Source organism: Phasianus colchicus, chromosome 1 (assembly GCF_987193195.1).
Source record: "Phasianus colchicus chromosome 1, bPhaCol1.hap1.1, whole genome shotgun sequence".
NCBI lineage: Eukaryota > Metazoa > Chordata > Aves > Galliformes > Phasianidae > Phasianus > Phasianus colchicus.
The window spans coordinates 56,376,480-56,400,394 of NC_143436.1; the positions used below are offsets into that span (position 1 = coordinate 56,376,480).

A 23,915-nucleotide genomic window follows, 5' to 3' on the forward strand; every position below is an offset into this window, starting at 1 on the left:
TAGGCTCCTTCATTTCTCTTCTACACTACTGACTGAACAAGTACTGCTGCAGATAAGAAAACTGCAGACTGGAGAGAAGAACAAAGCCCTGGGCTGTGACACATACTCACGAGGGGCAATGCACTAATGTACCCCCTCTTCCACAGGTTGAATGTTTGTGAAGAGCATACACTCAACCAGGTGATCCCTCTGGAGCAAAAGAAATGTTTAAAGACTCAGGTGGAGAGGAGGATTTTAGTACTTTGCTCTTCAAGCCATAATAGGACACGTAAACTATATCCTAGTATGTAATACCTACATAGCAAACTGAGATTTAAAAAAAAAGGTTTATGTTAAAATTATAGTAATACATTAACATAAATAATTTATGTTAACATAAAGTAAAGTACGACAACAATGTTTTTGCTTTTACTGACTCTGCCATGCAGAGTTTTTTCTTTTTTTAAACACACTTTTGCTGAGTTTCCTATGCCACAGTTCGCATTGGTGTTTGATTTGATTGATATTTGATTGTCTTCAAAAGTCAGTTTATTTTAGATTTCTCAGAAACTGATGGACTGCCATCCCATGTAATCTGTGGAGTTTGCTGTACTCCTCTGAGGACCTATTGCTAAGGAGCTCTCTTTTGGCAAAATGGTTTGCTGTGGAATGACAGCTGTGCCAGAATTGCAAAATTCATCACCACGGAGAATATGAAGGAACTATGACCTGAATGACTCATGACACTCTGGGCCCTAGACACTGCTGTTGTTGCTTTCTTCCTCTGGCAGTAACTCAAAGACAGGGAACATTTCTTCTTCTGGAAGAAAATCTCTTGCAATTTGAAGACAGATTAAGACTGAAGAATGGGAAGGGAAATAGATCCACAGGAGGAATGAATTGATCAGAGCATGAAGCAGGTCAACTTACTGAGTTTTCTAGGCAGTGGGCAAAAGGATTCCTTTAGATAACACAACTCCAAAAATGTTGTCCCAGTTTTCCAGTGTTTTGCAATAAGCATTAAATGTAAGAATCCAACTGCTGTCTTTTAAGGGAGTTTACATTTCATGTTAGTTTAATGACAATGATAAAAATATCTTGCTTGTTATTGCCTTTTCATGTCGAAGGCTTTTTGGAGCCAGAAAATCCTTAGAATTTTTAGAAATACCTTGTGGGTTGTCATAAAAATTAACCAGTCAATGCTTTGTCCTCCTTCAGTAATTATTATAAAGCTTTATATTTTTAAAAAGAAGAGCTTCATGGATACATCAGCCCTTTTAAACATCTTATTACTTACCATACTCTTCTTATCTGCTTTTTGAATAGTGTACCCAGTAATGGCAGCATTGCCATCATCTTTTGGTGGCTTCCATGATAAATTTACATTCTCTCCCCAGACGTCCTCAATAGTTACAATCTCTGGTGGGCCTGGGCGATCTGTAATGAAAATATGGCAGTCATCATTTTTCATAATATTTCTGTTCTTTCTCTTTCTTACACACATCTTCCACTTTGTCTCTTTTCTAGATATATATTCCACTTCATTCGCTTTGTCCCTTTCTTACACATGCACATGCCATACTCAATGTCCAAAAAATGCTGAGACTGCAAAATAAAACTTTCAACAGTTAACCCATGCCAGAATCACAAAAATCCTAACTGCACCACTTTTTGAATATGGTTTATAAGGTACATATGCTCTTTAGTTGCAGATAGGTGTGACATTTTGAAAATCTGATAATTAGTTGAAAAATTGTTCTTAAGACAGGAAATGTCAATTATTATTATGTGTATTATGTAAATAATATGTTGGTAAAAATTGTAAGTAAATGTTTTTTCTCGTCTTTCTTTCCTGCTTTCATGTACTTCCAAAATTTAGAATTTCTTCCATGTTACACTTGCGACAAACTTACTATGAAACCATTTTTGTTTATGGATACCAGTCAAAAGGAAAAGGCTTGCATCCTAAATAAACAAGAACATGATAATCAAAACTGAAAAAAAGAGACTGGCATGTTCAAACAAGCTCATGCCATTATGTAGGAAGTTTTAATTAGAGACTACAAATCTATAGCCAAGTAATTGGATGTAGAGAAAAGATTCCTCTGTTTTTACAGCTATAAGCTTGTATAGAAGAAGGCTGAAGTCTTCTTCTCTGCCATGCATGTGCTTCAGTTTCTCAAAACATACCAACAATTTGAATATCTATTGTAGCTTTATCCACCAAATTCTCTACTTCCACTTTCATGTCATATTCTCCAGAGTGGCTCCTTTCTGCCTTTCGGATAAAAATGATGGTGTCGTTCTCAGTGTTGCGAATGTTGATTTGGTTCTTGTCTATTGGAGAACCATTTTTCTGCCATGATACTTTTGCCCTTGGTCTTCCCTGTAAGAAGTTAGGAAACAATTTATACATTCTTTTCAGAGAGAAAAGAGCATTAGTTACAAAGAGGAATTTGTCCTGAGAGAAGCAGTGAAAATTCTTTTTTAAATCATACAGAATTTCAGATGCAATCCCATTAATTTACCTAAAATGCAACTTTTTTTGTTTCCTTCAATAGATAAAAATATTTGTATTTTCTCTGTTTTCTGAATAAACTGAACAAATATTTAAATATTTTTCTTCCTTCCTTCCTTCCTTCTTTCCTTCCTTCCTTCCTTCCTTCCTTCCTTCCTTCCTTCCTTCCTTCCTTCCTTCCTTCCTTCTGTCCTTCCTTCCTTCCTTCCTTCCTTTCCCCGCCTTTTTTTTTTCTTTCTTTCTTTTTTTTTTTTTTTTAAGAAAATCGATAAAAAAAAGAAAATGCACAACAAATTTCTTCCCCTTCTGGAACTGCCTACATTTTCTACACTGCTGGGCACCTAAATAGTGGATTAAAGCTCCAGGGATTCTGAATTCTCTTCTTTCATTGCGAAGCACTTGGAATAGTTGTTAGATAGACTGGCTTGACTTCTTTTGAGGAGAAGTGCATATAGTTGTGGCATAGTAATGCCCAATTTTAGTACCTAAATAGGAGTGAATTCCACTTGTTTTACCATGAGATTTGCCTGCTGGATGCAAAATATTTACAAATGCTGTCCAATACTCTCACCCCTTTTGAAATGTCTTATTTTAGAGAACATTTCTTTAGTTTCTCTGAAACAATGTGTTTTGTCATGTATTGGTGATCAAGCTTTTATTAAACTTCTAGTAGCTTTGTAGAAACAAGCACCTTTATGCGTGCAGAGAAGACATCAAATTACAGTTTTTAATTCAGAAGAATAAGGGCCCTATAGGTAAAGGGGCAGTCATTGCTGTGAGAGGTGCTATATCCTTGGAAATGTTCTTCCTATAGCTGTGATCTCAAGGATTTTAAAGTTGCATTTCCTATAGGAGATAGTGAAATTCTGCCCACTCTTCACCTCCCTCTCAAGACAACACAATGATCAAATATTACCATATCTAATTACTGCCAGTGTAATCATTTTGCACTGTGCTAGTGATTATCTTACACATAATGTCGAGTAGTAGGATTGTTCTGTGGATGACAGATGACTAATCAGTCTAAGCTAGTTATACAATTCAGTATTTGGCTTGTCATCATTTCTTTGAGACATCAAGACATAAGCTCTCAAGTGCCTGTGTACTTCTGTGTGCTCTCACATCTATTCAAATGAACTCACTTGACTCCCAAACTTACATAGAAAAAAAGAAGATAAGAGACAGTAACATAAGAAAAATGAGTATTGAGTATTTTCCTGTCAGTGTTTTTAATTCTTACCTGGAAAGGAATAACAAGATTTACGGTTTCTCCAACTCTTCTAGTATAGGTTTGTTTTAAGTGTCTTGGTAGGCGAATCTTTGGAGGTTCTGAAAAAAATCAAAAGCTTGTGTTTGACATTTATTTTCTTTTCTAACCAAGGCAGTACTAGTGGGCATCAATATAAACAGAAATCTGCATTTTCTGCAATTCCCAGAAGTGGCCAGTGAGTGATATCCTAAATTTCTTGGTCCCATATTCAGTGCACCTTTGGTGTTCATAACACCACATGCTGTGGTGGTAAGAATAGGTGGGTACTTAGCGCTACTTCAAAAAGGAACATCAAGATCTGTAGAAGAAGACTTGAAAGCCTGTGCTATAAAGGCTCAGAAATGAAATTTTAAAAAATTAAACAGATTTTTGTAAAGACATTTACATGTCTTCTAGTCACTACAAAATAGTTTTGTAAGGCCATATCATCAGCTTCTAACTAAAAGTATTAGCCATAAAAAACAAAACAACAACAAACCCTCCCCCCCCCCCAAAAAAAAAAACCCACAGAACTAAACATGGAAGCAGAGTATATTTGTGGGAGGACATAAGCAGGAGGATCTTACCTATCACTTCCTTGACTAAGATAGGCTGTGGGTGGTATCTAGGTTCACTTTCACCTGCAGCATTCACCGCTTTTACTCTCACAAGGATTTTTGAGCCAGTCGGCAGACCAGTGATTGTAAACTTTGTTTTGTCTGTCAGTTCTGGGTTAGCGACAATCCACTCATCAGCTAGTTTAGGAAAAAAGGAGGACGAATCAAAAGAACAGGGAATTATAAATATATCTACTGCACCAAAAAGGAAAATTACATAATGGTAATTGATTCATTATATACTGATGCATCCATCTTGTTTTTTTTTCTGTCTTCTTCAACAATGTGATATGGATTCACTTTAATTATAACTGAAAAAAAAGCTTCAACTCTTACTGGATTTTTGTCAATTTTATATATATATTATATATATATATACATATCAATAAGTAAATGTTTTAATAATGTGTCTATCATTTAATTGTACCAGAGAGATTAGCATTTTAATTCAGCTGATAGAAAACAAGAAGGACATAGAGTGTATCTCCAAAAACACTCATCAGTGCTTTAACAACTTTTTCGGAGAGAAAAGGGTTTGAGAATTCATTTAAATAATTTCACATTTAAAACAAGTACTTATTATCCTAGATAATACCGCTGAGACTGTGGGGATGAGAAAAGCACAGACTATTTACACATTGCAATGAAATGCCATCTCTGCTGGTGCCTTTAGAAGAAGAAGTCTGTATCCAAGTTATTCACTTAATGAAGACATTCTCAAATTTTTAGCCTACTCCAAAGCGGTTGCATGTAATCCATGGAGTGATCGCAACAGTACAGTCTTTCAGATGAGTTTTGATACAAACAATACTTTCTTTTCACCCTATCTTGAAAACACAGATCACTTCAACACTGCTGGCGCCTTGACCTTAGGAATCAGATTTGTGCAGTAGTAAGTCATTGCTGATACTTTCCACATCATGTAAGGATGTAAGCATTATAATGCTAGCATAAAAGACAAGAGAACTGCTATAAGATAAAGTGCCCTGCAGACTTAGCCACAACACTGCCGTACATTTGCATAAGTGTGTGTCTTACTTTTGGGAATTAAGTTCTCCTTCAAGCTGCTTCCTTCAGGTTCTAGTAGAAGAGGATTGTAATCAGTGAGTGTTTCCTGAACACCTCCCCCTCCCTTACACATGCACTGCTTCAAACTCTGAGAGTGCATGTACTCTCAGAAATTTGTTTACTTTTATAAAGAGAGTTTTCTTTCACTAAAGGTTTTAAATCCCTTGTTGTATACTATACCTTCCAGGTTGAAAGGTGGCTCCATCAATTCCTCAGACTGATCTGTCGATATACCTTGTGAGAATCCAGCTTTAAAATTAATCAGAGACACTCACTTTCACACAGATGGAGCATTTTGTCAGTGGTTACAAATTCCTGTTAGTAAGTATGCAAAGATGCTAGACTTTAAAGACTTAGAGGATCTATACTTAGGGAGTTTGCAGGTAGAAAAGAGGTGGGAAGAGGTGGGAAGGAGGCATCTAGATCAAGAAAAGTTATTCTCACAGGAAAGCTAAAGGATAAAGAAAGAGGAGGAGATGAAGTTGGTTCTTTCTTTGGGCTGATCACAGCCCTGGAAAGATGAAAAGAAAGAGATGAAAGAACACTTGGAAAAGAGACAAATGAAGCAAAATGATGATGGGAGAAAAAAAACACATCATAGAAGAGAAAACATCATAGAAGAGAAAAGGAACTCTGGGAAGAATTTTGAGGAGAGAGACAGAAAAAAAAAGTCTTGAAGAGTAAACTTAGGGAGACAGAGGAGAAGAACACATTTAACTAAAGGCAACACAGAAAGAAAATCACAGATGATGACAGATATAGTGTAATCACTAAGGCTTTATTCCCTGATCAAAGCTATCACTGCCCTGGATTTCTTGGAAGCCTGAACTTGGCTATTTTCAGGATAATAAAAATACTTTTAGTATTTACACATGTTCCTGGATGGGAACACTCACAAGGATCTCAGCCAACAGAGACTCTCCAAAATGCCTATTTACTAGCTAAGAAAACAGATTATTTGCAGGTACAATGGCCCTTTAAAGGCAGATAAACATAACATCCAAGGGAAAATTAAGCCAGCCTTAAAATACCACAGAAGAACCAGCCAGCAGAGTACATTGCTAAGAATCGACTTATCCAGTATCAAGAAGACTTGGTCTATTCTAGCACACCAAAACAAGAGGTTCAAGTTGAATGCTGTAAGCTAGCCCTAGGGAAGGGAGTTCTTTATCCATACACAATGTGTTATTCATTCCCATGCAGTGCCTGATGCATATACACATGATGAAACTCCTATTCAGTTATATATAGAGAGCTGTCAAGGCACGACCTTAATTAACGAAGTCCAAGAGTCCACCATGTTGATCAACTTATGAGATTCAGGCTAAAGGGAAATACCAATTTTCACAAAGACAAACTGATGTCCATCATACACGATTCCTCTAAATTATAATTACACATATAGATGACATACATATATTCTGACTTCCTATTTTCAGCTTGTGATTTCTCTAATGAATGCTGAAATAAGGAAGCTCCAAAAAACCTTCTTTAAAGCTATGTCAGTGATGACAGTGAAGGAATGAAGACAAATGATTTTACAAATAGAGAATTAAAAATAGGTACAGCAGAAGGAATAAAGACAGTCATAAGAAGTATCTTGAAGTTAAAAAGATATTAAATAGTATAGAATAAATTAGTCCAAAACAGAGGAGGCACTGAAAGGGCTGAGAAAGGGAAGCATTGAAATATTGCAGGAAAGAAAAAAAAGGTTAACATGTAGAGAAAATAATGTACATTTCAGTAACACAACTCTTCTTACCATTTTCTACTAAGCTTGCTTCTTTCTAGCCATTTTCATAACAAATATACATAAATAATGTCAACTGTGCATATAGAGGTGTATATACGTATACAGAACACATAAATAGATTTACATAAACAATCAGAAACTTATGCAAAATACATGGTACCCATTGTATTTTAACTAAGTTAAATAACAATAAAATGACGTTCACTGACATTCTAAACATATGACAAACTTATGTTTAATATGTATTTGAAAAAAAAATTGTTCTGTTGAACAGATATACAGTGATCTTCTTTCTAACAGCCCTTAAAAGGTACATTTTGAAGATTCCTTTAAACACCTTAGTTTGGATTACTGTATATATATACATTTCTCATCCTCTCATTTTGCCTAACCTACCAATCACATACTATGTCAAGGATCTTATGACTGTGACACATTACAAACACTTTTTATTTTTCCCCATCATCCTACAAATGCTAAACAGAGCATAATGTACAACATACACATTTTCAGTTTCCTTTTTACCTTTTGACTGTGAAAATGAAACATACAGTGATAGGTGGACAGTCAGAGTAAATGGTCTTGGAGGTCTTTCCAACATTGGTAACTCTGTGAATCTATGATTATAGTAATGCTGCACCTTGATTTGACACTGTATGCTTACTCTTTCTGACCTGTTTCCACAGCTCCCTCCCAATATTCAGGGAAAGCCCTTCCTATTGTTCCTGCTCTGTCTGCCTTCAGGTAATCTTCTCCAAACCTCTGAGCTTCTTGCAGTCTTTTCCTGTTCCTTACAGATCTTCATCTCAATGCTCTCACATGTGGAATACTTCCAAGAAAAGCCAATGTTCTTCACTCCCTCTCTCACTCAAGTGAGAGCTGAGGATACTCTGCTCCTGTGCCATGTGACCAATTTTGTGAACTACTATTTTCCTGGATTTACTGAATCTGAAATATGTGACATTGTGAATGACAAGTTCTATCCTCTACCTCTCGTATCCAGGCTGAGGATTGTACTCATGAAACTCTTCTGTTGAAATAGGTGTCTTTATGAAAAAAAAAGAAAAAAAAGTCTTGAACTCATCACTTGTTTTACAACACAGTGAAGAGCAGCAACTGACAGAAATTAACATTAAAAAGTCTCATTCATCCAAACACTCAGCATTGCTGGAGTTCCATTGTTTGATGCTTGCCCACAGAGGCTGGATATTGCACACACCAGTCTTGCCTCTTTGGTACTTACCTAGGAGTAAGTTTTTTTTTTTTTTACACTCAGGAGTTACTTTTTGAAAACAGACTTCATTTGATGTCAACTCAGAATAAAATCTGTTGAAAAATACTAAATTGCTCTGCTTAATTGCCAAAGTCCCTGGTTGTAAAATATAGGGTGTTTCCCTATTCCTTCCTATTTTACTTTCATGACTTCATTTTGTCTCTTACATCTTTATCATTCTCCTTCAGCTCTGTGTAATTTTATGACAGATAGGCGTAGTTAAATATCCTTTATCTAACTAGCTTGTAATGTTGTGGAAATTCAATATTCAGCCATGAAGTTTCTATAGCCAGTTGTTGGGAAGGCTGTCCACCTGTATTGTGAACTGGCACTTGAAGTAGACAATTAGTAATATGTCAAGATAGAGATGATTACACTGAGGTCCTCCTGTCCCTGAAACGCAGCCAAGCTACACACAGTCTGGATCCCATGTATATCAATTTATTAGTTCCTATTCATCCATCCATCAATCCATTCACACTCACTTTGTTGCTTCCACTTTTCATTTAGTTCAAAGAAGAGGAAAGGCATTAACGTGTCTTTACCTGAACTGCAACAGATTATATAGTTTTTGATTTGGTATTCACATCATATGTAAGGTGGGTTAAACTACAAGAATGAGTGGGATCTGAAATATAAACTAAGGAGGAGCTTGAACACAATCCTGCTGCTGGGGGTTTCTAACTGATTAATCACCCTAAAGTGATTGCAGCTGACACCCTGGAGAAATAATGGAGGTCTCACATATTTTCACTTTGAGTAGCATACCACAGCCATTGTCACTTACTTCCTTCAAAGCAGTACTCTACAACATAGCCATCTAAACCTGCTGCTCCAATGTGGTCTGGTGGCCTCCATTTCATTGTAACTGTGGTATCAGTTACTGAATCCACTGCCAGGAGAGTTGGTGGACTGGTAACAGCTGAAACAAGAAGACAGCAGGAGAAGGCTGAAAACTCCTTTTATCATAAAAGTTTATATTTTTGATGTTTTCCTCTAATCTGGCATCATCAAGATCTCAGGCAAAAGGCTAAATCCAGGCATCTCCAGTCATGCTGGGACTTCTTTCCCATTTAGAACCAAACCAGAACAGATACCACATCTTGTACCTGCTCACAGCCTGACCCAAAGAGTCAGATTCCTCCCTCTGAGGAATGAGAAGGACGAAGGGAGGTGAAAGGTGTGGTAGAGAAGTTTTGGGTAACGTGTTCCATGACAGTATGTATTTTCACAAAAGAAGGGAGCATGCTGTAGCAATAGCAGCTGCCACCTCCTTCCCCTCTGCTAAGCAAGGTGGAAACGTTTGCTAGTTTTCAGAATGTGACACTTAATTTACAAGGACTTCTGACTATAACAATAGTTTGAAAAATTCTTTCTTTACATTAAAAGGCCACCAAATTAGTCAGTCATAAGGTGAGTGACAAAGCCCTCTGACTGTTGCATTAATATAAAGTACAAATAATAAGAGAAAATAAAAAATGATGTGAAAAATGATCTAGCCTAATTTGGTTTGTACTTGGATAAAGGTATTGATAATATGTGATTCTTCTGAAAAAAAATCCCCAAAACAAAAACCAAAACACCTGCCACCATACTTCAGTTAATAAGGATCAGTGAGGCATGCAAATTCATTTAGTTTTATTTGTACTGATAGATTATATACCCATGTTGGGTGCTTTTTTTAAAAAAAAAAATTTGTATTTTCTGTTAAGGCTTCTGCTCACTTTTTCTGGCTATTTTTCACCAAAGGTCCTTATCTGGCTGAACTTACAACAGGAGAAACAGAACAGCCAAGACAATATTTCATCATTATCAATTATTTAAATTGCCAGTAGTTTGGCACAATTGACTCAATAAGCAGAGACATGAAACTGTCAATTATGGTCCTTGAAAAGTACTGACTGTAATATACTGGGCTCACCTATTGCAGTGCACCATTTTTCTGCCTGTACCTATTTTGTTTCTTGTTTATGAAAGATATATATTTAGGTATATGAATATATAATTTACACAGCACCTAGTATAGACAGATTGTGAACAACAGAAATGTAGAAAGAACTACAGTTATATGATTAAATGACTGCAATAACGTATCAAGAATAATTGTCTAATGCATAGCCGTTTCTCTAATCTTGTTTACTTACCTAAAGGAACAAAAGACTTTGAAGGCATACTTGGTTTGGAAGTGCCTATTGCATTAACAGCAAATACACGGACCTCATAAGCAACACCTTCAATCATCTTCTTTGGCTCAAAGGTTGTTTCTTTACATAGTTCAAAATTCAGCCTCATCCACCGTGAGCTTTGTTTCTTTTTCCTTTCAATGAAATATCCTATAGACCAAGCAAAATGGTATTATAGCAAGTAATAGCATAAAGTTCAATAGTGAAGTGTCCATGTTTTGACTGACCTGTAGTTCTCAATATGGCTCAATATGTCTTTCTAGCTTCGGAGTTCTTTGGGAGTGACTGTTTAATTTTTCTCCTAGCGGATTAGCTGATAGTCACATATTTGGCCTCTATGGCCATGTACTGGCTTCTTTCAAATTTCAATTAATATTTTAATTTAACGTTTTAAATTTAATTTTATTTGTTTTGGAGGGCCTGATTCTGCTGGCCTCTGATCGCCTGTGCCATCTTGTATATTACAATTGTTTCTGAAATTGCTGCTAACACTCAAACTGTTCAAGTTTTGTCTTTATAAAAAGTCATCTGACAAGTAGGGAAATAGATAACAGATAAAAGTTATGATAAAGTCAAAGATTGGGTATAACATTATTTTGATAGACTATTCAAATTGCCACTCTGCAGTGCCAGAGCTGACCTCTGATACTTTGGTGCCCATTACTTGGAATGAGTTTCTGTTGCCTATATTAGAGCATCACCAAATGAAAAGAAAAGTATTTACCTAAGATGGGTGATCCACCATCATTTGCTGGAGGTTCCCATGTCATAATACACCAGTCTTCACCCACCTCAGTGACATTTGGTGCCTGAGGAGGATCAGGCACATCTGTGGTGAAAAAAATATATATGTATAATGAAAAAAAAAAAAAGATATTTCCTTTTTATGCCTAGCCTGTAATTAAATAGCTCAAACAATAAACAAATCTGGTTAGTTTTTGAAGTCCCATTGGATAAGTTAGAATAGAAAATGTAGAGCCAGCCACAAAAATAATCCTGTGTTGACAAGAAATGGTGAGAATGAATGGAGTACATTGGTAAGAATGGATCAGCAGAGGGAGACAAAAACTCATCGCTGAAATGTGAGTGACAACATTCAGAACAGTAAGTAGGAGACATAGATACTGTGAATATATTTGGCCTTTCTGGACTAAATTCTTCGTATGAAAGATATTCTAGCATCCATTTAATGTTCTGAGATTTGAGAGCACTCTTTTCCTAGTCCTTCTGTGATCTTCTGTAAGTAATTCAAGTACAGTCTTACAAAGACCCGTGGACACTTAATGTTTTCTATCACCTTACATGACATTTTATGCACACACACACATATAGTAAAATAAATCTATGACTTAAAGAATGTTGGGGGTAATGCATGAGGAAAATTACAAGTCTTAGAAGGAGCTACGCAAAGGCTGGACTGGGAGCTACATGAGATTGACAATAGAAAAATGACAAGGTAAAATGTCATAAACTCATTTTAAATGTTCCAAACCACTGTTTTCTGAAATAAGCACTGTAATTAATGCAGGGAAGTCCTCCATGTACAGAAAATATACTTGTAGCCCTCATTTGTACTTAACTCTCTGGGGTAGAGAATTTTGACCATAGATGCTTCCATGGCATTGCGCATTTGGCTCAGAGCATCTCAAGCTCTTATTTGCACAGTTTTTAGATTCAGTTGTAGAAGTGCAGGGCCCCCATTTAAGGCACTTCCGTGGGAGACACAGCTCTGTATCTCCTCTGAGAAAAAAATTGAAATCAAATTTGCCCATTTGGAATAACACTTCTGGCCAATGAGCTACAGCACAGTGACTATCAGCAGAGCCCTCAACTATTTTTTTTTTTTTCTTTTAAAGTAACTTTTGCATCATTTTATATGGATACTGATCTGGGAAAGATGATCTAGGAGTTCCTAACGAGAAGAAAGAGAAAGGAGGTCTCTGTACATCCTGACAAGTGGAATAGAAAGGGATAAATGCCAAGTTCTTCAGCACTGCCAAGAAGCTTGAGGGGCACTTGAGGGCACATGCTGAGAAAGAGCCACAGCCACCTCGAAAATATAGAATGCTAGAAGCAACAGGAAACAACCTCAGAAGCTTAGCCTCAGCAAGGTGAGGTGGCAGCAGGGGTGGTAATTAACTCCTACTTAAATCCCATATTAAGCTACCGTGTCCTTCGTTAACTTTGTGCCTTAGTATCCTTGCATCTCAATTTCACACCTGGAAATGAGGAAAAACAGAGGGATGACACCATTTACAGGAGAAATAATAGGAAGAAGAAAGTGGCTGATATCCAGGTGCAGAAAAGCAGTGTTCTCAGGGATAATTTATTGAAAAGAGCCATGATTGCTAATATGCACTTTTCCACATGACTTACCAACTACTTTAATGTTGATAAGGGCTGAGTCCTCCCCAGCTTCGTTCTTTAATGTTATTCTGAAAGGACCTGAATCTTCTCTCTCAGCTGTGTCAATGACCAGGCAGCTGCTGTCTGAGTATGTTTCTGCACGTATTCTTCCACTGTCTGTGATCCACTAGGAATCAAAGTAAGCAGAGGGAAAAAGCACGTTTTCTGCTTTAAGAATCAAAATATTCAAAAATCGAAGTTCAAGTGTGTTACAGAACACTTCAACAAGAAGTTTCCAAACAGAAATTCACATTAAAGCTTAGTACTTCAGTCATCTGATTTTCACAAAAAAAGACAAACTAACCAAGTGATAAATAAATAAATAGCTTTAAAATACTGTAACTGCTTAGTACTCAGGTCAGCCATTACATCTCAAAGGAAGATTTAGTAGGCCTGATTACCCTGTGAGCAAGAACATGCTTTATTCAACACTACTTGATGGAAAGAGAGTAGTGGAATATTAAAAAAGATTAAACGTAAAAGATTTTTAAAAGTTCTTAAAAGAAGAATCTTAAATAAAAAATTGAAATGTAATTCATTAAGTTGAATGATGAGATGGATTGTAAGGGTCAGTAGTTTGTCCTCATCATTTTTAAAATGCTTACACATTTTTGAATAAGAAGATCTCCTAGAGGAACTTCTCATTTGGACAAGTCTAGGGTATTAGTAATACCAGTAAGATTTGAAAAATACTAGTCAGATTTGACCAGGTAGGTCTGAGAAATTCAGCACATACCAGCAATGTTGCACCTACCAGAATGAAAAATCAAACATGGAAAGTCTGGCTTTTTGATATCGTACAGTCAGGAGTACATCTTAGCAAAGTTTAGCACAAAGACACCATATGCAAGACCTTAATTGCCCAGGCTAATATTTTATTCTAGTCTTGACACTTCATCAGAATTTATTTATTTCAAAACCAAACCTTACTATGTCTCCCTGTCAAAACTGCTATTCTGGACACTAGATATGCAATAAGTAGCCACCTGGTATATTTTCATTAGATTTCTTCTGCATCTAATATATCCCTCTCCTTTAAAATTTATTTTTAGAAAAAGCATATTTTTTTCCTTAATAATGTCAAGTGTTTCCTCAAAAAGATCCATAAGAAACTAAACACTATTTGTCAATTTTACCCTTCACACTAGAGGGAGGAGAGTTTTTAAGTGCAACAGGATAATGTTTCTCCATCTGATTTCCTTCCATATCTTCAACAGAATAAAGATTATTTTTCGAGGGAAAAAAACTCCTCCTTGATCTTTAAAAACACGTATAATGCTGATGTACCTTATCCCCTCTACTCCACATGACTTTTGGTGTTGGCTCGCCAGTGATAGGGATCTCAAGTCGTAGTTTGGTTCCTGCCACTACTGTCACAGTGTTATTTTCTCCAAGACCATCAAGGTGAAGTTTAGGAGGATCTGAAAAAGAAGAAATTATCCAAATTTTCATAGGATTGCCACTTAGAAAATGTAAGAACCTAGGAACAAGTTTGAAATACAGAGAAACATGCTCTACTGTTCGTATTTTCCTGGTATTTTTACTCGATTACTATCTGTTTGGAAGAAAAATAGTGAAGAAAAATTTTCGGTAATCAATGAAGTTGTTTATATTTAGATAACATGTGAGAGAGACTTCCTCTAAGTGGCTCTTGAAAATTTCTGTTGTAGACTTTCTACATTAGGAATTGTCAGGCTTCAGGCATCATTATTCTAATACTTTAAACATTTTATTTGCCTAAATATTTTTCCTGAAAATGAAATGGTTACTTCTGTTGTACTCCATGGATACAGAGAACAACTGATGAACATACTCTTACTTTAATGTATTAGAAGATTTTATCTTTGAGAGTACTCTTCCTCTCCTCCTGTAGTCATTCTCCCTAATTCTTGCCAATTTTATTTCTAACAGAAGTATCCCACTCCTTTCAGTATCAATTGTAAGTCATATTTTCTAAAACTTTGATTTATACTGCTGTCATTTCAAATTCACTGGCTGAAGTTAAATGTCAGTGGGGTACTGTTGTGGGAAGAGTCAATGCCTTATTGTATTTCTTTTTAAATTTTTTTTTTTTTTTTTGAAGACTGGAATCATTAATGAGCCTTCTAATTAGATTACTAAATAAATGCTGACCAGAAACATTTAACTCTCTGGATATAATTAAATATAAGTATGGTATATGTAAATATGTACCTACTTCACTATTTTACTAAGCTAAATCATATTTTGAAATGTAAACAACTCAATTCCTCAAAGAATACAACACTGCTGGTCTGAAAAATTATATCAAAAGCTGCTTTACACAAACTATTAAGAGTAGTTTAAGTTTAGGAATTCAGCCAGCCCAGGCTTATAAACTACGACCAGATCCTGAGGCAAAGTACTCTCTTACTAGCTCAATGTCACTTTGCCAAAGTAGCAGCTCTGTATTTTGAGGTAAGCACCTGCTCAGAAGAAACAAACTGATTATATTCAAGGATATTTCACACAGTTTTCACTTTCCAAAGGTCAGAGAAAGAAATGAAATTTGTAACTGGTTGTGCCAAGTACTTACCCACAACATGTACTTTGCATGGAATATTAATATTGTAAGCATCTGGTACGAACATGTATTCTCCCTCATCGTCAACAGCAGCACTTGCTATAATAAATCTGTGGATTCTGTAAAAAGTTGAAAAAGAAAGCCATGTAAATAATTTTTGAAGATTACTTGAGACTGTGAGGACAATCTGAAGAAAAAAATTTAGGAGATCTGTGCAAGCACGTAAAAGGTGCAAAAACCAAAGAACTATCAGAAAACAGTATCGTTTTTAAATCTAAATATTGTTTAGTGCCCCCAAATTATTTTGACCTTACTACCTTACCTTTTGACCTTACTACCTAATATCCCATACTAACAGCAACAGCAATGTCCAGAAAAAAAAGAATCACTTAAAAATCGATGTTTGAAGGATTTTATTATTATTGACTTCCACAGCCAAAAGACACAGTATGAAAAAGAACAAGGAAACATGGCTTTGATGATCTTAAAACTAACTGTGTTTAAAGGACAAAGTTTAGCATTGATTAATTTATAGTTTTCAGAGAAATAACCCTCATATAGTTACATCTTTACAATGTCACAAATCAAATCTATACTCAACTTGCTTACCTTCCTTTGTGATAAAGCTTTACACGGTCACTAGCTTCAATCAATTGTCCATTTTTGTACCATTTCCCTTCCACATTCTCAGATATCTCACATTTCAGGTGGATTTCCTGTCCAAGCCTCACTGTCTGGTCTTCTAGTGCAAGTGATATCTTTAGTGGTCTCACTTAGGAAAAGAGAAGTAGAGATATTAATGTTAATATCAAGTAACAGCTTAGAAGAAAGGTTGATCCAAAATATTCGTGTCCTGAGTAGGAAAACTCAATCTATATTCACTTGGAGTGTATTTGAATTCTGTCCCCTCTCTGGTGTTTCAGTGCAAGATGAGGGTACTTATATCCCCTAGAATCCAGTCAGAAACTTTCAATATCTGTAAAACCTGTGTCCCCAGTCCCACTTTTAGAGTGCTCCACTCTTAGAGAAAGGTCTACTTAGCTTTCCTGCAATCTAACCACTTACACAGGTCTCCCAGATGACACAAGATGATTTGGAGACTTAACAAAGTAGTTAATTACAACTAATAGCTGTCATTACGAGCCTCTTGTGTCAGGCTTTTATCAAAGGACATGGTGGATAGTGTAAGGTTATTTCATACATTACTTCTCCTTGTGTTTGCTAAGCTGCCTTAACTGCCCTTGTGAAAACACAAAGATATTACTAGCTTTTGTGAAACTTGAGCCTAAGAACTTCCACTTTCTGAAAGACCAGATGCTGTAGACCAGAGCCCAGGCTGAACACACAGCACTGTGCATATGCACTAAATATGCCTGCCTGTAATCTGACAAGTGAAACAAAGAATGGTGGAAAAAACTGCATTTTATAGAAAGATGGCTGGAATGTTCTCAACAGAAGAAGCACAAAGCACTGTGGCAGGTAAGATGATGGAGTCCAATAGCCACAGTGGGTAATTTTCAGCATGGTAAGAGAACTGTGAATTGTTTGTGCTTAGGATGTCATTTTGTATAAAATAGTTAAAAGTAGAATGTATGTATGATATATGGTAAGTTTACAGTGTGTAACAAATTTACCACAAACAGGTACTCAGAATCTATCTTGCTCACTTATGCCTCCAAGACCAAATCTACATCCACTTGCAAAATAACCGTTTGTCTAAAACTAAAGTGGCAGATTATAAGGATACTTACATTTTGCTAGAAACCACAAGTGTTTTAAAGATATATTCAAACAGTGCTGAGGGAGATACATAGCTTCATTTTAATGCTCTTTAGTTTAGTTCAAATGGCCCTGATGCCTGTTAACAGTACATTTGGTAGTAGAATTTTTTATTTTTTTTCCAACACATTTTTCTCCCCTTTTTATCTAAAAAGTCTTGGTTTTGTCTTTCCTGTAAAAGCCTGAAAGGATTCAAGAAGAGCAAATACTTCCCCTGAATGTTTCAGTTTGTTGACCTATTATATCTTTCCATGGATAGCTTTGTTTTCCATCTTAATGAACTGACTGGCATTTTCAAGCAGGACTAATTCATTGTTGGTCACTGCAAACTGGAGATTTGCAGCTAAGAAATTGCTATGGAAGATAAAGCTATCTTTAAACGCTCAGAAAAAGGCACACAAATTATTTCTGCTATTTGGCAAACTATGACCATCAGTATCAAGAGCAAGATATATTATACTTACAATCAACAGAAAGCTTAGCTTCTGATTGGCCTCCTGTTGTCATTACTGAGTAAGTTGCGTTGTCATTTTTTGCAGCCTCCTCTATAATCAGAGTGTGTTTTTTACCCTCAACCTTGATTCGATACCGAGATTTAGGTTCATTAGTAAGCTCTACACCATTCTTAAACCTAACAGAAAAGAAAGAGTGATTATTTTCCCAATAAAAGTCCTGTGTGAATAAGACTCTCTTAGACTAAAACTTCTGGAGAAGACTTTGCAAGACTTAAGACACAAAAAAGTGTTAAACAAACTCACCCATGAATGTGTAAGAATGTTTTTCTGTTACTACTTCACTGAGTAATGTTCTCCTGAGCTTTTTTTAACTGATAGAGAAAATGCTCTCCACATTTATGCCTACAAATAAAATCATCTTTCTTTACCTCCCTCCCCCTCCCTGGCTCCATCTCAGTCTCAAGGAAAACAATATCTGTTCAAAGAATGACTTACCATTTAACATTTGCATCATCCTCAGACACTTCGCAGCTCAGTTCTACACGTTCACCAACATAGGTACTGGTATCCTCCAGGCCTTTGGTCACCAAAATTGGAGGATCTTTGACAAGATAAAATTACAGATTTACAATCTGAGAGAGAAAACTAGGTGAAGGAGAATTTTAAAATCATGCTATAGGAGATAAGACTATCAACACTAAGGATCAAAAATGTTAAGGGAAAGATCACTCATTCGTAGCTTTGGTAGAGTCTTCCCTTAAATGTTGGCGGATGAAACTAAAATCAGTATTTGAATGCCTGATTTTAGAGTATTTGGAACAGGTCAAGTGGGCCATTATCAGGGTTGCCAGGTACCTAAGTGTGTAAGGGAAGGCCAATACAGAGACAAATGGCTTTGAAACTATGAGGAGGACCACAATCCCACTGGATCCCAGTGGACAATATGAAACATGAAATCAACATTTCTGAGTTTTCACTAAATTAGTAAGTACAGGATGAAGAAAAATGATCAGGAATCACAAAAATACAGATTAACTCTGCTAATACAAATGCAAACATCACTGAGCCATATCCTTCCTGTTAATTTTTGCTGCAGTTTCAAGAAACCACATCAATTTACAACAGTTGAAATGGGAACAGACTGGTGTAGTTACCTCTCACAAACAGTTCTGTGGAGCATTTCTCATCACCAGCTGTTACATAATAGCGAGCATCATCTGTCATCGTACAGTTATTGATGAATAAAATTCGCTGGTTACCTTTGTGCTCAAAAATGTATCTGTTTGAATAGAATACAGCAAAGATATATTAGCAAAACTGTTGGATCTCTTCTTTTTAGATAGATAGATAGATAGATAGATAGATAGATAGATAGATAGATAGATAGAAAATCTTTTAGAAATCATTAGAGGGGAAAACCCTGTTTCTTATGTAGACCTGGAAAAGGAGTCCTGGGATCCAGTTTCCATGTTTCAACAGAAAATATAAGAACAATCATAGACTTTGTAGTAAAAAGAGCTATGGCTAGAGTGATAACGAACAGTTTCTGGCTTGTTAAAATATTCTAGGCTTACATGATACAAAAATATAATAATAAAAAAACAGGCAGAATAAAATAGAGACTGAAACTTTAGATGAGTAAAGATGAAAATAACTAGTAACAGGAGACCATCTTCATTCCAAAACTCTTAACATTTTTATGAAGTATAATAATAGCCAAGGTTAAGAAGTTAATATTATTGGTAGGCCAGATGGCACAAGAGATCAGTAATGGGATATGGGGTTTTGGTAATAGGATATGCAGCCTTTCACCTTTATGTCACCAGTTTAGTTCTGCTCCAGGTTTGCAGTGACCAAAGCTCATTAGCATCTGACAGCTGCTTCAGCAGCCTAGAAGAAATGCACTGGAGCATTCAGTCCAGGTCCTTCTATTGGAGAAGAATGCATGTTTGCAAGGCAGTTCTGAACTGCTCATGGAAGTTAAAGAAAATATACCACTTTTATTACTTTTTTTTTGTTAGTCACATATATTAATCCAAATTCTACATTGACTGAAGCAGTGATAGAATAAAAGAGATCTGCCATTCCCTGTAATAGGATTTTTGCTAATTGCAATTTTTCACTGGGCCAGAAAGAGAAAATTGAAAGGTTTTTGTGCTTTTAAACAATATTTGAGGAACATTACATTTTTATGCATTACCACTCTTAGCTGTGTTTGACTGTGGAACGGGATTTTGTACTCCAGGTTGTGAAAGATGTGAGAATATTAGGGATTGAGTTCAAGTTCCAGCCATTGCTCTACCTGCATCCAAGAAGCCTCTTCCTTATTATAGGTAAAGCCAGAGTGTAAACCAATATGCAAGTGACACAGATGATGGAGAAGCTTGGGCAGAGTAGATAAGCTGTGTGTGTATGAAATTGCTGTGAACTAATCCAGGTTGTTTGCTTCATTGGGTTAACCAGGTAGTGAAGAGTGAGAAAAAAACCTCACTCCCCTTTTCTCCTTACGGTTGATTATCTAATTAACAGACAGTGTTGATTAGAGACAATTTTATAGGTAGCTTATGAACCAGGTAGGCTTTATGTTAAAGGTCTCTCCTTTTAGTCAGCAATTACTACAGAAAGATTCTGACCTTATTCTAACATAGAACTGAGAACAGGAGACTGATTTTTTCAAAATTCTTCCTGGTTTTCTTTTTGTTTTAAACTACCAAGCAGGAAATGGCTCTATGTTTTGTTAAGGATCTTTAACTCTCTAGAAAAAGCACAAAATCTATGTTGACAACTAGTATACAGTGAATATTTTTGGGTCATGAGCAATATAGCATATTTTACCTACTTCTTCAGTGTAAAGAAATATCAGAAATAAAATTGGTGTAAACCTAATCAAAGATATAGATCTCTGTGAGACACGTCAAGGAAATACATATGTACCTATTTTACTGCTAACGTACAATAAAACCACTTACTTTGCACTTGGTCGTATTTCTTGGCCATTTTTATACCATTTGAGCTCCACTGTTGGATCTGCTAGCTCTACCATGAACCTGACTTTGCCTCCTTTATCCACCTGATATGCAGGATCAAGTCCTTTGGAAAAAGCTGTTGTGGAAGAGAGATGTTATTGTAAATGAAGACCGGAAAATAAATAATATGAATGCTGAAATGACATTGCATAAACCTCATGAAAGTTATCATATTATATATACACACCATGTTATGCATCACTCTATATTCTTGGGCTAGTTCAGACAAATAAGGTTTTTTTCTAGTAGTACCAGTAGAACTACTGAGTTAGGCATCTCAGATTATCCTGATCTGGTTAATATCTCCTCATGGCTTTGCAGTATGACATGGTTCTGATTAAGATTGGCTAGACGTAACTATGACGGCTTGCTGAGAATCTTTACTTCAGAGTAAAACTGTATACAGCTTGTGCAATAGAAGCGTCTAGAATGAATCTATCAGAAAAGACCTCTCTACCAGCAACACCACTTGAGTTAACAAGGAATTTTAATCTAATTTTTTTTCTCAGAATAAAAATAAATGTTTTGTCTAAAAGCTAATTTAATTTTCTTGATTCTCTCTGTAGTTTGCAACTCCACTTGTGATAAATGTTCTGGCTGCAAAACATTTGCAAAAATGCATAAAGCCAGGCAAAAATTCACTTCGTGAATCCTAGTGGAATTTTTGAAACAATTATTTTATATGGGCAAATGTAGACCAAGTTGTTCTGGGAAAGGTAAGGGCAGAACTCAAACATTTCAAAACACTTTAGTATCAACATTTAGCTACTGCCAGCTACAAATGTTAAACTCAGGGAAGCAGATAATCTGTGGCTCAAAAATAAATGGTGCCTCAAAAATACTGCCAATAGCTAAATTATCAGCTTCTGGTAAGGTTTATATCATGCATATGTCTAACTGCAGAAGACTGAATGTGTTAACACAGCAGTAGTAGAACTACAAAATTTGAACAGAACATTTTATTTAATGTATCTTCTTACGGTTTAAGAGATTTCAATTTATAGTAAAGGTAGCATGAGGTGAAAAACATCCTACTGTCAGCATGTCATCATAGAGACATTTTGCATACCATATAAGGACCTTTTTGTAGGTAAAACAATGTCTATTGAAAAAATACTGATACGACCGGTGCGCCATCCTACTCATCTTGGAACTGCTGAGAGGAACCAGACAAACTGGTCCCAGGTGCTGATGGGTGCTCCTTTTCCATTTTAACTTTCCAGCACCTCTCCATGACAAATATGGGTAGAGAACAGCTCTTTCTTCAAGCTGAACAATTTGTACATCAGCTTCCAGCCCTTTCCTTGCATCAAATGTATATGGGTAGAGGTAGAGGTAGAGGTAGAGGTAGAGGTAGAGGTAGAGGTAGAGGTAGAGGTAAGGATAATACAGTAAGTTTGGGCTTATCAGGTGCATAGTTATGTTTGACTAGTAAACATAATAACACTTTGCCTTATCTATACCTGCGCTCTTCTTCACCTCTCTTTTCATGCGCTTCAGACGCTTTAACATGCCTCTCAGGTCAGTGATACCATACTGGAAAGCAATCTTCTCATATTCACTGGGATTGGCATTCTTCAGGAGCTCCCACACATCCACCTCAGGTTCTTCTTCTTGCTGTTTGACCTCCCTAACGGTGGCAAAATAAAATTGTGGGAGAAGAGTTAGTGAGACATTTTCATATCAGAAAAAAAGGGTGGAATTGAATCCATGGTGATATTAAAAATGTTTTGCTCAAAATTTGAAGGCCACCACCATATTTTTTATTTCATTTTGACATCAAGTTTTCCAAACGTCTGTAAATAAGTGAATTCAAGGCCCAGTTCCACTCAATACAAGTGGTATAGTTGAGAATGACATTCACACCTTAGTTCACAATGCTCCAGGGCTGAGTTTAGATATAAGTTTTTGTTTGCCATTTCCTGATGTAATCAGCAGTGAGAAATGTTGTATTTCTTCATTATAGTATAGAATCTGTTTGAAAATGTAGTACTATAGTAGCATACCTGCTTAAATTGGTTTTACCTGTTGTAAATTTACTAGAATCAGGGAAAATTTATGACAGTACTACTAAGATCTGAGTCTAATCCATACATTTCATAGTTATACAAAAATGTTTTTCAACTTGGAGACGTTGTAACTATTGCAAGTGGGGACCTGTGAGAGGACATAGTGAAATCCAAGGGAATCTGTTTCAGTTTATAGTTACACCAACTCTTCTAAGAGTCACTTAAATCTGGATTATGGGAGTTGATATTATATTATAGGAACTGAAGATTCTCGACCAGCTCGGACTTGCAAGATGGGTCTGATGGCTTCCATGTTTATCTCAGTCTTAAGAATGGGAAATGTTTTAGAGGCCTGTGTGAATATCATCACAGTTATATTATGATATCGTACTTACTATCTCCAGCTCTAGGCTAAGACAATGAACAGAAAGATGTTCAATTATTTTCATGCTGGCCACCGTTAGAAGAGAGAAAAAATGGCAGAACCCTGAACAAAATGGCAGTTTCTGAGAATGACAGCTTAGCTCAAATTGAACTGTTCAAACAACCTAGGAAATGGAGCTGAAATCTAGACATTTTTTTCTGAAAGATCATTAAGGTCAGATCAGGATCAGCCTGACTTAGTCATATCAGTCTAGTGAAATCATTTTTTTTTTTTAGTGTTTTGATAATAGAATAAGCAATAAGAATTGAGAAATAAGCAAACAAAAAAGAGACTGAGCTTTGCCATGATACTCTGTTAGAGTTGAGCACTATCAAGTCACGGAATTTTGTTTAACAGTAAAACAGAAACAGCACTGGGGATCCCTGTAAGGTTGTATGTGTAATTACAGAAAAACACTTTGCTGTTTAATTTGTGAGACTTACTAACTTTCCTACTAAGCCAGTGATATTTTATAAAGGAAAAAAATTGATTGGATCATGTTTGAAATATTTACATTGAAAGCTCTGAATAATTCTTAGAAAATCCATGGTATTTAATTTTAGATTTTGGGTGTTTTTTTTACTTTTTTTTTTTTTTTTTTCTGTGTTCATAATTACTGGAGAGTGACTATGTA

General features: G+C 36.0%; 1 protein-coding gene across 2 annotated transcripts in view; it reads right to left on the bottom strand.

The window, feature by feature from the left end:
- Positions 1-23,915, bottom strand: part of MYBPC1 (myosin binding protein C1) — a 74,200-nt gene that overhangs the window by 12,032 nt on the left and 38,253 nt on the right. Inside the window, exons 7-24 of one of the 2 annotated variants that reach the window (XM_031589715.2) lie at positions 22,312-22,478; positions 20,792-20,924; positions 18,977-19,101; positions 18,318-18,423; positions 17,832-17,998; positions 16,198-16,360; positions 15,601-15,707; positions 14,334-14,467; positions 13,017-13,173; positions 11,365-11,469; positions 10,602-10,790; positions 9,245-9,379; positions 5,612-5,680; positions 5,402-5,443; positions 4,334-4,501; positions 3,738-3,826; positions 2,170-2,365; positions 1,277-1,416 (exon numbers count right to left, since the gene is read on the bottom strand). In XM_031589715.2, coding sequence (XP_031445575.2) covers positions 1,277-1,416; positions 2,170-2,365; positions 3,738-3,826; positions 4,334-4,501; positions 5,402-5,443; positions 5,612-5,680; positions 9,245-9,379; positions 10,602-10,790; positions 11,365-11,469; positions 13,017-13,173; positions 14,334-14,467; positions 15,601-15,707; positions 16,198-16,360; positions 17,832-17,998; positions 18,318-18,423; positions 18,977-19,101; positions 20,792-20,924; positions 22,312-22,478 — 2,392 coding nt within the window. The remainder of the gene's footprint in view (positions 1-1,276; positions 1,417-2,169; positions 2,366-3,737; positions 3,827-4,333; positions 4,502-5,401; positions 5,444-5,611; positions 5,681-9,244; positions 9,380-10,601; positions 10,791-11,364; positions 11,470-13,016; positions 13,174-14,333; positions 14,468-15,600; positions 15,708-16,197; positions 16,361-17,831; positions 17,999-18,317; positions 18,424-18,976; positions 19,102-20,791; positions 20,925-22,311; positions 22,479-23,915) is intronic. The other variant, XM_090143893.1, reaches the window with a different exon arrangement.